Genomic DNA, 15,153 nt, shown 5'->3' with positions numbered 1-15,153 from the left:
GCCTGAGTGTCCTTCGCAGACCCAGCATGCTGTCTCTCTCTCTCCTAAACTCCCGCCCGTCCTGGAGGTCCACCGCCTATGGACACAGGCCATCATGTGGACCAAGACAGAGAGAAGGTTCAGCTTCACAGATGCTCCCGATTACTCAAACGACAGGGAGCAGGCACAGGGTGTGCTCTGCATTGTGAATGAATTGGCCATTGGACTGTGAAAGTTAGAGGGCTGGGCTGGCATGATTTTTAAACTTTTATATATTAAATGCCCACATACCTCCCCCTGGAAGCCAGCAGGATAGTTTTCCAGAGCCTGGCCTTTGGGCCCTCCCTGTCGTGGCATATGTGAGCGGGACCCGGCCCATGGAGGTCCCACAGCCATGCTCCCTGAGAAGCCCTCTGTGTTCCTCCTTCAGCCTCCCAGCCAACATCTCTGGGCCCAGGAGGCTTCCAGAAAGAGCCAGGGCTCAGAGCCACCTACATGCAAATCTTAACCTGTCAAAGACACTCCCATCTGTGGCTCCGCTCAGCCTCAGTCCCCTCATCTTAAAAACGAAGAGAAGGGCTTTAGAAACATTTTTGGCCCAAGCACTTTGGGAGGCTGAGCCAAGAGGATTGCTTGAGACAAGCCTGGGCAACATAGCAAGACCTCATCTCTACAAAAAATACACAAATTAGCTGGGCTTGATAGCGCGCGCCTGTGGTCCCAGCTACTTAGGAGGCTGAGGTGGGAGGATTGCTTGAGTCTGTGAAGTTGAGGCTTCAGTGAGCCGAGATGGCACCACTGCACCCAAGCCTAGGCGGACCCTGTCTCAAAAATATAAAATAATAAAATAAATAAAATACAAAATAAGATAAAAACACATTTTAAATGAAGTGCCCAGCCCTAAGCCTGGCCCACAAACACACAATACACAAAAGCGTCCGCAGAGCTGTGAGTGAGCCCCAACAGCAACGATGAAACACAACAGAAGACGGAGGCCCAGGTGCAGATGGAAAAGATTCTCCTAAAGCCTAAAAAAACCAAGTCCATGTCCACTTTCCACAATTTCCTTCATGTTATCTTTTCTTATTTTCTACATTTAGATTCTTTACCCATGTAAACATCAGTTTTTCATGTCATTTCTTTTCCCAAACAGAGAAGCAAATGTCCTCTGGGACAAGGCAGCAAACATAAGAAGCTATGTTTGCTCATCCTGGTTTGCCAGCAGAATTCACCAATCCTGGCCCAGTTAGTGAGCACAGCCCTGGGGGCAGAGTGCAGGTTCCCATGTCTCTTGCCTGAAGTACAGCAATTTTAGGAAAGGTAAGTTCAATGGTGCAGGCCCCTTCTTCTCCCTGCATGTGAGATAACATCTGGCAGTATTCACGACTGTGCCTCTGTCATCTGTAACCAGGTGCACCCAAGCTGTGAGGAGCTCTGGCTCTAAAAGTACCTTCTGAGCAGCTGCAGAGCCTTCCACACCTATGTATGACCTGCAAAACTCTGCTTTGGAACAACTTAATAGAAAGTTTGAAAGACTCTCTTGGGCCACAATTCTCGAGCCTTCTGAATAAAACTAATTCTTTTAAAACCTTGATTTTTTTTTTCAGTTGACACCCTGAACCATTTGCTGGAGAAAAGAAGGGTCAGGAAGATTAATCCTGCTGTGCTGGAGGCAGCCAGACCTGCTCCCTACCCCGCATGGGCTGGGACGCATGCACACACAGGGTGCTCACCAGAGACGCGGAGCCGGAAGTCCACAGAGTCCTCGCCCACACGGCAGGAGTAGGTGCCCTCATCCTGCCTGGTGACTGTGGCTGCCACCAGCCGGTGCCACGTCCCCACATCCTCCTGCAAGAAGCGCTCACCGGAGCGGCCCAGCTCCATGCCATCCTTGTACCAGTGCACGTGGACATGGGCTTCGGAAGTCTCACACTCAAACTGCACCGGGCCCCCAGCCAGGGCATCCACACAGCTGCCTGCCGTGTCCTTGTGCAGAAAGCACGGGAGGCCTGCAGGACACAGGGTGGGTCAGGGACTGCAGAGGCCCTGAGCACAAACTCGGCCACAGTGCTCACAAGCTGGAGCTGCTCCAGCTTCTGGGACCACACAGGACACCCAGGCTCACCAGGCCAGAGGGACCCTGCTGGGCAAGCAACCAGCTCGGCCTGCTGACTCTAACCTTGGGACTTGTGCCCACCAGAGCAACCACCCAGTTACAGAGTCCCTTCTCCTACCAAGCTGGGCTTGCCCCCACTGCCCTGTCCCTCACCCTCCCCACAAAGTCAGAGAACCCCGCAGAGGCTGCCAGCTGCCCCCACCTTGCACGGACAGCTGGTAGGCAATGCGGCTCCCACAGCTGATGCACTCATAGAGGCCTGCATCTTCCCGGGCCACATCTCGCACAAGGAGCACCCGCCTCCCGGCCGATGCCTGCACCTCATACTTGGGGCCTGGGGGCAGCACGCGACCATCCTTCAGCCACGTCACAGCCGCAGCCTGATCTGACAGCTCAGCCAGCAGCTGCGCCTCCTCATGCAGCCGAGCCAGCACCTCCCGGGCAGCTGCGGCTGGCGGCTTATGGAGAGTCAGCCCTGGTGCCGCTGGGGACCGGGTATGCGTGGCCAGAGGGGAATGGATGGAGGGGCACAGAAAGGTGGACAGAGGGGAATGGACGGAAGGGGAGACAAGGAGAGACAGACACGGGGCAGAGAAAGAGATAAAAGGAGGGACCCAGGAGAACAGCACACGAGGATAGAGAGGGAGAGGCAGGCAGGGGAGAAAATAGCAGAACAGAGGTCACAAATATACCAGAGAAGCAGGGGAGACGGAGGTGGAACAGCCAGACATGGGACAGCAGAGACAGAGAGAAGCAGGAAAGAAACAGAAGGAAAAAGATGAACAAGAGAGAGGAGCGAGGAGTGGGAAAGGAGGGAAGGAGGGAGACAGACATGAGACTCTGCCCAACAGGATCCCTGCAGCCCCAGGCCTTCACCCAGACGCCAGGGACCAGTGCCACCAGCCAGCCTGGGTGAGTCCTCGCACGCCCACCACCCTGCCTGCTTCATCCCGGTGACCTGCAGGCTGAAAGGGTGTCCTGGGGCCCTCAGACCTGTAGCAGCCCTTCCTAGAGCCCTGACCCAGCCCACTCTGGAGAAATGAGGCTCAGCGTCCCAGGCTGGGACCCTGTACCTACCCCGGACCTCCATCAGGATGCTGCTCTCAATGCCATTGGCCACGAACTTCAGCTGCGCCCCGTGCAGGCTGGCAGGCACCTCCCGGATGGTAAGCATGTGCCAGGTGCGATCACAGTGGATCTCAAACACACTGCTGGCCTTCAGGGCCTGCCCATCCAGGAACCACTCACCCGCTGAGGCCACCGTAAGCTCCACGGAGAAAGTGACCTCGCCACCCTCCACTGCCCACACTGCCTTCAGCGGTGTCCTCACGGCCAGCTGGGGAGCTGTGGGGCGGGCAGCGTCAGAAAGGGGCCAAAGAGGAGTAGGGAGTGCTGAGGGGGTCTCTGTCTTCCCCTCCTCTTCCTACAGAGCCTGGACCCAAATGTCCCTCCTCCAGGAAGCCCGGCCAGCACACAGAGCGACCATAGCACAAGTCAGGCTCATGAAGGAACAAGGACAAGGTACAGCCACCCCGAGACCCCTCTAGCATCCCATAAGCCTCACCAGAGTGGGGTAGCCCTGGAGCCCTGTCCCTTGGGTCTGCTGGAGATAGGCAGGCTCCCGGGGGCCCTGTCGTGGGGTCACCTCTCCTTCCCACCATGGGAACTGCATCAGGGCAACGCCTTGGCAGCCCCCCTCCCCACAGAAGGTCTTCATGAGGCCACTCTGACCTCCCCTGAGGCTGGACCTGGGGCATCCCAGGGCAGGTGAGCAGTCCCGTAGGTTGTAACAGGAAGGCCCCACTTACCCAGGTGGACAGTCCCCGGGAACTCCAGGTAGGGACTCTGACCAAAGCTGTTGAGAGCTGACACTCGGAACTGGAAGTCCCCCTCCTCAGCCACATCAGCCACGGTCAGCTCAGGTGTAGCCACCCATTCAGCATCGTGGCACCTGATCCACGTGTAGGTGCCAAGTTTTTTCTTCTCTACCAGGTAGCCGTCAATGGTGACAGGGCGCTCCCCATGGGGTGGTGGGGACCAGCTGAGGATCACGGAACTCTCTGTCTTGGCCTTCACCACAGGATCCACAGGGGGCTGCAGGGGAGGCTTCCTGGGGCCTGTGTGGAGGGTGGGCAGAGGTCACCTACTGGGAGCCTCTTCCTAGCCCTGGGTCTGGAATCACCTGGAGGGGTATCACAGGATCCCCAGCTCTCTTGGGGCTGCTCTGGGAACCTGGACCACTAACCACAACCTCCATCCCTAGACCTGCAGCCACTTCTCTGGCTGCAGCTGAAAGACTGCAGGGGCTCAGGGAGCCTAACCTTGGAGGGCCAGGACTATGGTCTTGTCCCGGCGGCCCTCTGTGCAGCAGCAGGCTGAAGCCCACAGAATTGAGCTAATGGAGGGCAGGGGACTGGGACCAGGGAGACAGCAGGGAAGCAACGCCATCCTGGGAGCACCCTCAGGCCCTCACCCGACACGCAGAACTGGGTGGACGTCCGGCAGTCGCCAGCCATAAAGACCACCTGGCCCACATCCTCCAGGCAGCACTGGGAGATGGTCAGTGTGTGGCGCGTGCCCTCTGCGGAGATGGCTACGCGGCCCCCGGTCACCACCTCCTCCTGGTTCCGCACCCAGCGGACGGGGCCCACCGGGACGGCCAGCTCCACGCAAAACATGGCCGTGTCGCCCACGCGCACCGCCGTCTTCCGAGGGAGCTTTCGGAGGAGGTTTCCTGGGGTGGAGGGAGCCCGGCCGGTCAGACCAGCCCCTGCACCCTCCGCTCCAGACTCGCTCCTCCGCTCGCCCGCGTCTCCCGGCTGCCTCCAATTCACTCCTCCGCTCAACCCCTTTCCTGTCCCGCCGCCTCAAGTTCCAGCTCGGTCCCGCAAGACCCCTGCCCACTACATCTCCCATTCCCCCTAATCCCCACCCCGTGCCCCGCCCCAGCTTGCTCCTCCGCCCCCACCTTACCTGTCCTTCCCGCCCCAGTCCCGCCCCTGCCTGCCCCGGTCCCAACTCGTACCTCGCAAGCCCAGCCTGTCCACACCCTGCCGGTCCCCGTGCCCGCCCAGCCCGTTCGGCCTGGCTCCCCCCGCCTCCCTCTTCGGTGCTTCCTTGCCCCCGCTACCTCCCCGAAGCTGCCCCCGTGCCCGGCCCCGCCTGCCTTGGACTGCGAGCTCCGCCACCGTGCGGCTGCCCTCCTGCGTCTCACAGATGTACACGGCGTCGTCATCGGCCGAGACATTGCGCACGGTTAGGCGGCGCTCGGTGCCCTCCTCCTCGATGCCGTACTTGGCGCTCGCCCACAACCGCGTCTCCTCCTTGAACCACGCGGCCTCAGTGGACGGCTGGGGCACCTCGCACAGGAACGTGGCCGACTCCTTCTCCCGCACCTCCAGATCTTGCAGCCGCTTTTTGAAGGGAACCGCGGGCTCTGCCAGGAGAGGAGACTGGTGAGAGGGGCGGGGCCGGAGAGTGCAGGACGAAGGCGGGGTGGGAGGGGGAAAATTGGGGGATTGTGGGCCGGAAAGGAGACTGGAGGATGCAGAGGTGAGGGTGTGGGAAAGAGTAGGGAACAGGAGCAGAGGGGCTGGGAGGCTGGAAAGAGGAGGGTGCAGGGTAGAGGAGTGGGGTGGGGAGAGGAGCTAGCAGGAGGCAGAGGGGCCACGGGTTGGGGAGGGCGCAGGGGAGAGTCGGGAAGTTGCGGGGCGGGGAGTAGAAGAGCAGAGAGCAGAGTGGTGGAGGTTGGAGAGGGAGCAGCGCGAGGGAGAGGGCAGGGCTGAGGCGGTGGGATCCCCTGCGGCCCCGCCCCCCTCACGCCTCTCCCCCCGTCTGTGGGCCAATGGTGGGGTGGGGTGGGGTGGGATGGCACGCGGAGGGGGCGGGGCGGGCAGGGGACTGGGTTTGGAAAGCGGGTTGCGGGTCATTAAGGCAGGTCATAGGGCGTCGCCCGCATCTTGCGCACCAGGAACGGACACCTGCAACCCTGGATTCCACGACCGGACAGACGCGGGTGGGAAACTACACCGGCAAGGGCGAAAGGACTCAGGTGCAGGGGTTGGGGAGGAGCCTGGGCCCGCGCGCCCCGCACCCAGGAGCTCACCGCGCACTACGACCAGCACGGAGCTGTAGGTCTGGCCCACGAGGTTTGACGCCGTGCAGGTGTAGAGGCCGCGGTCCGACTGCTTGCAGAAGAGGATCTTGAGCACGAAGTTCTCCTGCGCGTCCTCGTACACCACGTGGCGCCGGCCCTCTGTCACCAGCTGGCCGTCCTTCTTCCACACCGTCTCGGGCTTGGGCTCGCCGGTCACGTAGCAGCTGAGGCGCGCGTGCTTGCCTTCGGTCACAGTGCAGGTGCGCGTGCCGGTGCTGGGCGGTGAGGCCGGGGCGCCCTCGGCGCGCATGGCCTCGCGCCGCCGCTGCAGGTGCGCCAAGAGCGCGGCAGTGGAAGTCCCGGGAGGGCTGGCAGTGTCCGCGGCGTCCGAGTCCACCACGAGCGCAGCAGCGGCGCTGGCGGTGCCCAGCGGGTTCTCGGCGCGGACCTCATAAGTGCCGCCGTCGCGCGGCCGCGCCGCCCGAATGCGCAGCGCACTCGCCTCACCGAGCTCCTCCACGCGCACGCGGGGGCCGTCGGGCTCACCCAGGCGCCGCCCGTCCTTGGACCAGCTCACTGCCGGCTTCGGGGAGCCACCCACGCGGCAGCGGAAGGTGGCCTCTGAGCCCTCGCGCACGCGGATGGACGTGGGCCGCAGCAGGAAGTGCGGCGCCTGCTCGGCGCAGGCGGCCTCCGCGTCCACCTGCAGGCCCACAGCGGCGAAGGCCTCGCCTATGGCATTGCGCGCGCGGCACACGTATTGCCCACTGTCGCCCAGCGCCAGGTCCAGGATAGTGAGGCGGTAGAGGTCGCCGTCCTGCGCCAGACGGAAGCGTGCGCCCGCCGCCACCGGCTGCTGGTCCTTCTCCCAGCTCACCTGTGGCGTGGGATTCCCCACGATCTGGCAGCTAAGGGTGGCGTCCTTGCCCACCGACACCACGAAGGCCTTGGGCCGGGTGAGGAAGCGGGGCGCCCCGCTGAACTGTGGCTGATCCATGAGGGTGGCGGCGGGGACCTGCGAGGAGGTGGGGACGCCCTTAGTGGGGATTGGAATGACGCCCGGGTCCACCCCACCGTGCTGCCTGGGGAACCCAGTTCAACACCTCTATATTTCCAACCCCCACCCCCCCCCACTCCCCCACTACCCCCCCGCCTCGCGCCCTGAGGAAGCATCACCCGTTCGCATCGTGGCCCAGGAGTGCCGACTTGCCGCTTTCTGGGCATTTGGGGTTTGGTACCCTCACCTGCAAACGGCTCTTCTAGCCGCTGAGAACATCTCCTTCCCTCTCCCTACCTACAGGGACCCACTGTCCCAGCTACAGTTACTGGAGCACATGTCCTAAACCTATACCCCCAAGCAACCAGGCAGGGCCCCCTCCTTCACCCTCCCTCGCAGTGCCCGCTATTTTCAGTTGCTCCCAGCCTACAAGCTTTGCAGCACCTCCCTGAGGCACGCAGACCTGCCTGGTGCGGGGGGGTGTCCTGTCCTACACACTGCTGCCTTTGGGCCCTAAAACTTCAGCTGGCCTGTGTGTCCCCCACACCAAGAAGGGGAGGCTCGCTGAGCCCCGGCAGGCCTGGGTGCAAGAGGCCCACCATGGACACTGGTCTCATGCCCATCTCCTCTGCCTATCACACAACGAAGTCACCGGTTCTCCACCCTGGCAGGCTCCCCTCTGAGCCTCTTCTAGGTGAGCTGCATCCTCTGCCCTGGGCAACGCCCTTACTCCCTCCTCTTCTTCCCCCCCCCCCCCCACCCCTAGGGCAGCTCTCCTTCAGCAGCCCCTCCAGGTTGCACTGAGGGGCCAGTCCCGCCTGCAGCTGCGCTTGCTGCAGAGGGTCCTCACCTCTTCTGCAGGGTCACACACCTCCCTCCTCCCCAGGGGCATGCTCATCCATGAGCCGGAAGGACTGGAAACCACTTAGTTGCTTGCTCCCAGGCCCCTCCACTGAGCCCCAGGGTCAGATTGGGATGCAAGGGCAGCAGTCAGATATCTGGCTGGGGAGCATAGCTGGGGGACCCCAGAGTCTGGAGCTGGCAAGGCCAGTAATATCCCCCTGGAAGAGCTGGAGACCTCCAGGCTGAGACCAGCTGGGTTGGGTCAGCTGGGCCCAACTTGGTCACCCCACAGTTCTCAGCCACACTAGCCAGCTGGACATGCTGCAGGGTTGAGAGTGGACACCTGGGTCCTCCGGGGCACCTCAGTGCCAAAGGCCCCCGGTGACGCTGTCCTTTGACCACCCCAGGCCAAGCCCAGAGGCCAGCCACCCCAGTACAGATCCCCCCATATAGATGGTGTGGGGTGACACTACCCTGCCTGTGCAGCTCTTCTGTAGGAACAGCAGGTGTGAGTGGGCCCCGCTGACACTGGGCTGGCCCGGGGTGCCTTGACTCCCTCCAGCCCTGGCAGGCACAACCACCTCATGGTGGAGAGGCCCCTGCCAGGGCACCTTGCCTGCACTCTCAGGCCAGAGCCACCAGCTTCTGGGCCTGGGCTGCCCACTGTGGGCTGAGCCAGGGTGACTCTCCTGGGCCCTCCTCCTGGTCCTGCGATTCAGGTAGTTAATCTCCCTTAATCTCCTTGGGCAGTCTGAGGCTGGAGCAGGGCTGGACTGCGGGCAGCGGGTACCAGTCTGCTGAGTCACTGTGCAGTCAGCACCTCTGCTGCAGCCCAGCCTCCCCACCCACAGCAGGGCTCTGGGGCTGGGGAGGACCTGGGCAGGGGCCCGCCCACAGCAGGGACTGGGGTCCGAGTTTCACCCTTTCTGGGAATTTGCCTCTATGGGTTCCTCCTAGGACTCAAAGGGTTACTTTGACATCAACTCTCCAGGGCCCACGAGCTCTGGGCTGTCCCCAGCACTCTCCAAAGTCATACAGTCAGGCCAGGTGTAGTGGCAAGCACATGTAATCCCAGCACTGTGGGAGGCAGAGGTGGGAGGATCCCTTGAGCCCAGGAGTTCCAGGCCAGCCTGGGCAAAATGTGAGACCCCATCTCTACAAAAACAATTTTTTAAAAAGTTAACTCAATGTGGTGGCAGGTGCCTGCTGTCCCACCTACTCAAGAGGCTGAGGCAGGAGGATGGCTTGAGCCCAGGAGGTCAAAGCTGCAGTGAGCTATGATTATGCCACTGCACTCCAGCCTAGGCAAAAGAGCAAGGCCCAGTCTCTTTAAAAAAAAAAAAAAAAAAAATCATATAGCAGGTCTGTGGGTTCCCCAAAAGCAGAATGGGGTGTTCTCTCCCCCAACCTATGCCACACCCAGAGCCCCAGCTGGCCCTGCCAGGGTCACAGTGGAACAACAGATGAGGCAGCATGTGTGGGTAACCTCTCTGGGCCTAGAGGACTGGGACAGGTCAGGGAGCTCCCGTTACTGCCCATGCTAAAGGGACAGAGGGGCACAGGCTGACCTTGGCCTGGGAAGAGCGGGTAGACACTGAGGTCCTCATCAGCTGCCAGGAACGGCACCATGGCCCTGGGGCCTGCATTCTGTCACCTGGTGCAGACCCAGGAGGCCAACTGCAGGGTCTGGGGGCCTCGTGGCAGCCCCATCAGGAGGCGTCCCTGCCAGTCAGCAGGCCTGGGGCCAGAGAGGGGCTCACCAAGCAAAGACACTTGAGGATTCAGGAGCCATCCTCCTCCCTGACAACCCGTATCACAGATGAGGAAACAGGCCGAGCAGGAAGGGGGCCATCACGGTCACCCCTGGGGCTCCCAGGAAATCCATCAGGCACTGAGACATCTGCAGAGGCTGTCTTCTTTCTCTGCCACGTTTTGGGTCTGGGCACCTCACGAGCTTCCCCAGGAGGGGCAGACCTCAGCCTCCCAGGAAAGCCTTTTACCCACCATGGACCACACTTGGGCTCCTCAACCCCTCAGAGGTGTCACTCCAACCCCGTGGGACCCCCCCCCCGCCACCATGTACCTGGTGACAGGCCCTGTCCACAGCTGCCCACCCCTCAGCAGCCCCTCCACCCTGACTGTTGCAGAACTTTGCCACTTTGGTCCTCCAGGGGCCCCGGAACCATCATCAGGAAGAATCCAGAGTGGGAGGCAGCTCCCAGGGCGCCACCTTGCCGGCCCTCCCCACCCCTACACAAACAGGCAACCTGGGCAGCCTGTGCTCCTGCGCCCTTCCAGCATGAAGTTCCAAGGGCAGTGTCCCAGGGCTGTGCCTCACCTTAGACCCCACTGGAGGCTTCAAGAGCTCCGGGGAAATTCTTTCCTGGAGTCAGGTGTCAGCGCCCCTCTGGCTGTCCCCTCTGCTGAGCCAACAGGCCCAAAATAGCCCCAGCTGTCAGCGGGCATCTATCTCAGCAGTGCTGGGGGCAGGGCCAGCCGGACCCCCAGGCCGCTCTCTGAGCGAGGGTCAGCTCCGGGGTAGAGGGCACGGTGGGTGTAGGGCACTGCCCCAGCTACCCCGCAGCCCCAGACCAGCTTAGTGGCTCCATCCCTATGTGAAGGGCCCAGCTCCAGGGCTGAGGGAGCAGAGGCTGGAACCCCAGCCCGGCCACAGGGAGCTGCACTGTGGCCAGACCCCAAAAGCTTCCCCACTCCCCAGACGTGACCTTTAGTGGAGCCACCCTCCAGGGCAGAGAACGGCCCCCACCCTGCCCGGCTCTGTCTCCTCACCTTTCCCTGGGGGGCTCTGGGCAGCACACAGGCCGGGGGTGCTGGCTGGGAGGCGGGGGCTGCCGGGTCTCACCTCCCTCCGAGGGCCCAGGACCAGCAGGCTGCCTACCAGCAGCCCACACTCCAGCCGCTCCTCCAACTGGACGGGGACAAAAGGACAGGCAGACACTGTCAGTTGGAGAAGGCTGGGCCCGCCCCCACCCCACCCCCTGTGCCGGCCAGGCTGGCCCAGCCCAGCTCCAAAATAACCCGGGAGTCACCGTCCCGGATTCAGTTTTACCCTTGGCCCTGTGGGAGGCAAAGGGCAGATGCTCGGGGCCACAGCCAGGGAGGGGGGCCTGTGTCCTCAGCAATAATGGAGGCCAGGGGTCACAGCCAGGGATGCAGGACCCTGTGTCCTCAGCAGTGATGCCAGCTGGGGGGCAACGGCCAGGGACAGGGAACAGACACCTGTGTCCTCAGCAGTGATGGAGGCCGGGGGCCACGGCCAGGGACTGGGAACACCTGTGTCCTCAGCAGTGATGTGGGCCAGGAGCCACAGCCAGGGACGGGGAGACCCTGTGTCCTCAGCAGGGTTGGAGGCCAGGGTTGCCTGTGTCATCAGCAGTGATGCGGGCCGGGGGCCACAGCCAGGGACAGGGGTACCCTTGTCCTTAGCAGTGATGCAGGCTGGGGACCACAGCCAGGGATGGGGGGACCCTGTGTCCTCAGCAGTGATGCTGGCCAGGGGCCGTAGCTGGCCTGCTCCCCTCACCTCAAACCAGCATCCTGGAGTGTGGGGCAGGAAGGAGCCTGGGGGACCCAGGAAGGCTCTGAGGGAGACAAGGGACCATCCCAAGGGGAGCCCAGGATGGATCTTGAGGCAGCCCCAGTACTGCCCCCAGAGGGGACGCAGGACCACCCCCTAGAAGGACCCAGCACCCACCTGAGGGCCAGCAGTTGAGGGATGGGGGCAGGAGCCTGGTGCACCCTGCTTGGCCAGGCCCAGGCCTGTGGCAGGCCGCTGCCCACCAGGGGCCCTCCTAGAGGCCTCAGCTGGGTCTCAGAGTCATCCTTACGTGGGAACAGCGGGGTGTCCTGTGAGAACTCAGCCTGTCCGGGGGGAGGGACCAGCCCTGGGGAGAGATGCTGATGGCACCCTGCTTCATACCCAAGAGGGGCTGACCCCGTCCCCACGGCCCTGGCCAGGAAGAAGTGTGGACCAGGCACTAGGCAGGCCCCACCGGGGGAGGAGCAGCCAGAGAGGGTCGCCCAGTGGGAGCCCTGTGCCAGGGTGGGCCCAGGTCCAGAGGAGGAGCTGAGGCTCTACCCACAGGGGCCTCCATGGAGGGAGGAGGGAGCCTGCACCCCGCACCTGGGGGCACCTATCCTGAGGTGTGCTGCCAACAGCTGCCAGCACCAGGGAGCCAAAGAAGGGGCCGGCCGGCCAGGGTCTGAAGCTGGGCCTAGGAGGACAGCTCAGGCTGTGGCAGGAGGGAGGGTGGGGAAGACGGGCGTGCTCGGAATCTGCTCTGTGCCTCCAGGCTTCGCCCCATCCCTGATCCAGCGCCAGGCCTCTATGTCCTCACAGGATACCCCAGGCTCTTCCAGGTAATGGCCAACATCTCTCATGTGTCCTAAATCGGAAAGAGGGCAAGGGTCTCTGGAATAATGGTCATGCCATTATGCAGCCTTATCTCATGACTGATCACCTCCAAAAGCTCACATTCTAATCCTGTCACCTTGGGGGTGAGCATTTCAACGTGTGAATCTTCAGGACACACATTCAGACCACAGCACCAGGAAGAAAGGAAAGGCTGGAAATAGAGCCCACTCTCCCACAGGAGCTTGGCCCTGAGCTGCCTCAGCCATGCAGAAGTGTTTGTGCATCATGTATGCTCCAATACATGCCCCACTCCCTCCTGGACAGGGCAGTGGAGGGTGCAGAAAGGATGGCTGTACGGGCCAGCCCCCTGCAGGTCCTCCTGGACCTGGGAGAAGTGATGCCCCGACAGCCTCCCGGAGCGGCCTGCCCTCCTGACACTCTTCACTGCTGCCTGCTCCGCTGCATCTCCAAACACCACTGCTAGCCATCAGGCTGGATTTTCTGCCTCCTTCACAGGACCCCTGTTGTTCCTTATTTCCCTGCAATGTATTTGTTGAAGACAGTGGGATATTTGCACAACAGAGCTTCTGGAGGCACTGCGCCCAGGGTGTCCTTCATACCATGGAAGGCCACGGGACGCAGTGGCTGGCCATGTACCTTGCCTATTCCTGGCTGGAATCCACTGCAAAGAGAACTTTCATGGAGCTGCTGTCTGTTCAAAGGGGTACAGGTGAAGAAGGAGCAGACACAATTTCCTGAGGGAAGCAAATGTCACTGTGTCCCTTGAGTTGCCAGCTCCCACAGAGATGTCCCGCGATGAGCCCTCCTCCCAGGGGCTTTCGCAGCTGGGTGGGCTGGCATCCTGGGTGCAGTTTAACTGAAGGGGGTGTTCTCATAGCCACCTCCCAAGGCCTGAGGGATGGTGGGTCTGGAGGCCTCAGACCTGCGTCTGAGGCCTAGGTGATGGGGTGGCTGGACCCCGGGTGCCCACGAATTATAGGCCAAAAAAACTAGTCCCACAGGGTTTCCTGAACATTTTATGATCCCCAAGTCATATCTGAACATGTCAAGAATCTCTGGTGTCTTGGCTTGGGTGTAAAGATGAAGTTCTTTCCTCCTCTGTATTCTAGGAGGAAAGAGGGTTTTCATTCCCTTCTGAATGTTAGGAAGGAAGGCATTTTCCATCCTTAACCAGCTTGTAGATGACACACATTCAGCAAATGCACACTCCCAGCAGCACTGAGAGAACACACGGGTGTGCCACACTTTTGTGTTCATAAGGCCTTTTCATGTCAGCATCTTATTAGATATTCCCAAACAAGGGTGTTTTTTCATCTTATAGAAGAGGGGCCTGAGGCTCACAGGGTGAAAACAATTTGCTTAAGCCTACACAGCAGGTGTGCTGGCAACATATCTCCTGGTATAAATGAGAAGCAGCCTTTGTGGTCACAGAGATGTGACTGCTAAGCGCATTGTCCCACCCTGAAGGAGATCCTTCCTCAACAAGAAGACATTAGCACAAAGACTGATGAAGTCTGTAGTTTCGTTTTTTGTTTTTTTTTGTTTTTTTTTTAAGCATAAGGGGTTAAATAATCTTGTGAGGATGCAAATGCCAAGTTTGAAAAAAGCTGCCCAGATGGAAATCTGCTTGCATTTGTGCAAGCAGATAGGTGAGGGGTTTTTATTATACTGCCGCGTCCCGTACCTGCCCCAGCTTTATTGAGTTATAATTGACAAGCAAAAATGTTTATACTTAAAGTGTACAATGTAATGTGGCTTTTTTTTTTTTTTTTTTGAGACAGTCTTCTTTATCACCCAGGCTGGAGTAAAGTGGCGTGATCACGGCTCACTGCAGTTTTAACTGCACAGGCTCGTGATCCTCCTTCCTTAGCCTCCTGAGTAGCTAGAACCACAGGTGTGAGCCACCATGCCTGGCTAATTTTTTAATTTTTTTTTTTTTTTTTTTTTTTGAGACGTAGTCTCACTCTATCGCCCAGGCTGGAGTGCAGTGGCCGGATCTCAGCTCACTGCAAGCTCTGACTCCCGGGTTCACGCCATTCTCCTGCTTCAGCCTCCCGAGTAGCTGGGACTACAGGCACCCGCCACCTCGCCCGGCTAGTTTTTTGTCTTTTTTTTAGTAGAGACAGGGTTTCACCGTGTTAGCCAGGATGGTCTCGATCTCCTGACCTCGTGATCCACCCGTCTCGGCCTCCCAAAGTGCTGGGATTATAGGCTTGAGCCACCGCGCCCGGCCAATTTTTTTTTTTTTTTTAAGAGACAGGGTCTCCCTGTTTCCCAGGCTGGTCTTGAACTCCCAGACTCAAGCACTCATCCCATGTTGGCCTCCCAAAGTGATGGTATTACAGGCATGAGTTACTGTGCCTGGCCAGAAATGAATTATAATTAAAGACTTCTGTATATTTTAATGGAAATACCTCCTTTCATTGCAGCTGGGTTGCTTACAAATACACTACTTCAAAGTAAACTTTCTCTAGTAACATATCAGGAGCAAAGTAAAATCTGTTTGGAGCAAGTAAATCTGACTGCTACCCCAGTAAGTTATTGCTTTAATTTTACTGACTTGTTATTGATATATAATTGTACATATTTACAGGGCACAGGTGATGTCCTGATGCCTGCACACAATGTGTAATGATCAAGTCAGGGTTTACGACACCATTCCCTCAAACACTGATCATTTCTTCACACTCCAAATCTTCTCTTTTAGCTATTTTGAAGCATATACA

The 15,153-nt window shown here is 59.9% G+C and overlaps 1 protein-coding gene across 49 annotated transcripts in view; it reads right to left on the bottom strand.

Annotated features, from left to right (window-relative positions):
- Positions 1 to 10,991, bottom strand: part of OBSCN (obscurin, cytoskeletal calmodulin and titin-interacting RhoGEF) — a 163,184-nt gene extending 152,193 nt beyond the window's left edge. For 20 of the 49 annotated variants that reach the window (XR_004433938.1, XR_004433939.1, XR_004433940.1 and 17 more), the window contains exons 1-8: positions 9,600 to 9,678; positions 6,201 to 7,206; positions 5,262 to 5,531; positions 4,569 to 4,829; positions 3,904 to 4,212; positions 3,173 to 3,439; positions 2,298 to 2,579; positions 1,713 to 1,988 (exon numbers count right to left, since the gene is read on the bottom strand). Coding sequence is in view for 46 of the 49 variants with exons in the window: in XM_033197467.1 (XP_033053358.1) it covers positions 1,713 to 1,988; positions 2,298 to 2,579; positions 3,173 to 3,439; positions 3,904 to 4,212; positions 4,569 to 4,829; positions 5,262 to 5,531; positions 6,201 to 7,206; positions 9,600 to 9,677 (2,749 nt within the window). In the remaining 3 variants the exon portion in view is untranslated. Of the gene's footprint in view, positions 1 to 1,712; positions 1,989 to 2,297; positions 2,580 to 3,172; positions 3,440 to 3,903; positions 4,213 to 4,568; positions 4,830 to 5,261; positions 5,532 to 6,200; positions 7,207 to 9,599; positions 9,679 to 10,369; positions 10,389 to 10,821 lie in introns of those variants that run through there. The other 29 variants (XM_033197473.1, XM_033197494.1, XM_033197497.1 and 26 more) reach the window with 9 other exon arrangements.
- Positions 10,992 to 15,153: the final 4,162 nt, after the last annotated feature.

This window comes from Trachypithecus francoisi, unplaced genomic scaffold (genome assembly GCF_009764315.1).
Source record: "Trachypithecus francoisi isolate TF-2019V2 unplaced genomic scaffold, Tfra_2.0 Lachesis_group5, whole genome shotgun sequence".
NCBI classification, from domain to species: Eukaryota; Metazoa; Chordata; class Mammalia; order Primates; family Cercopithecidae; genus Trachypithecus; species Trachypithecus francoisi.
This window is presented reverse-complemented; position numbering and strand designations above follow the sequence as displayed.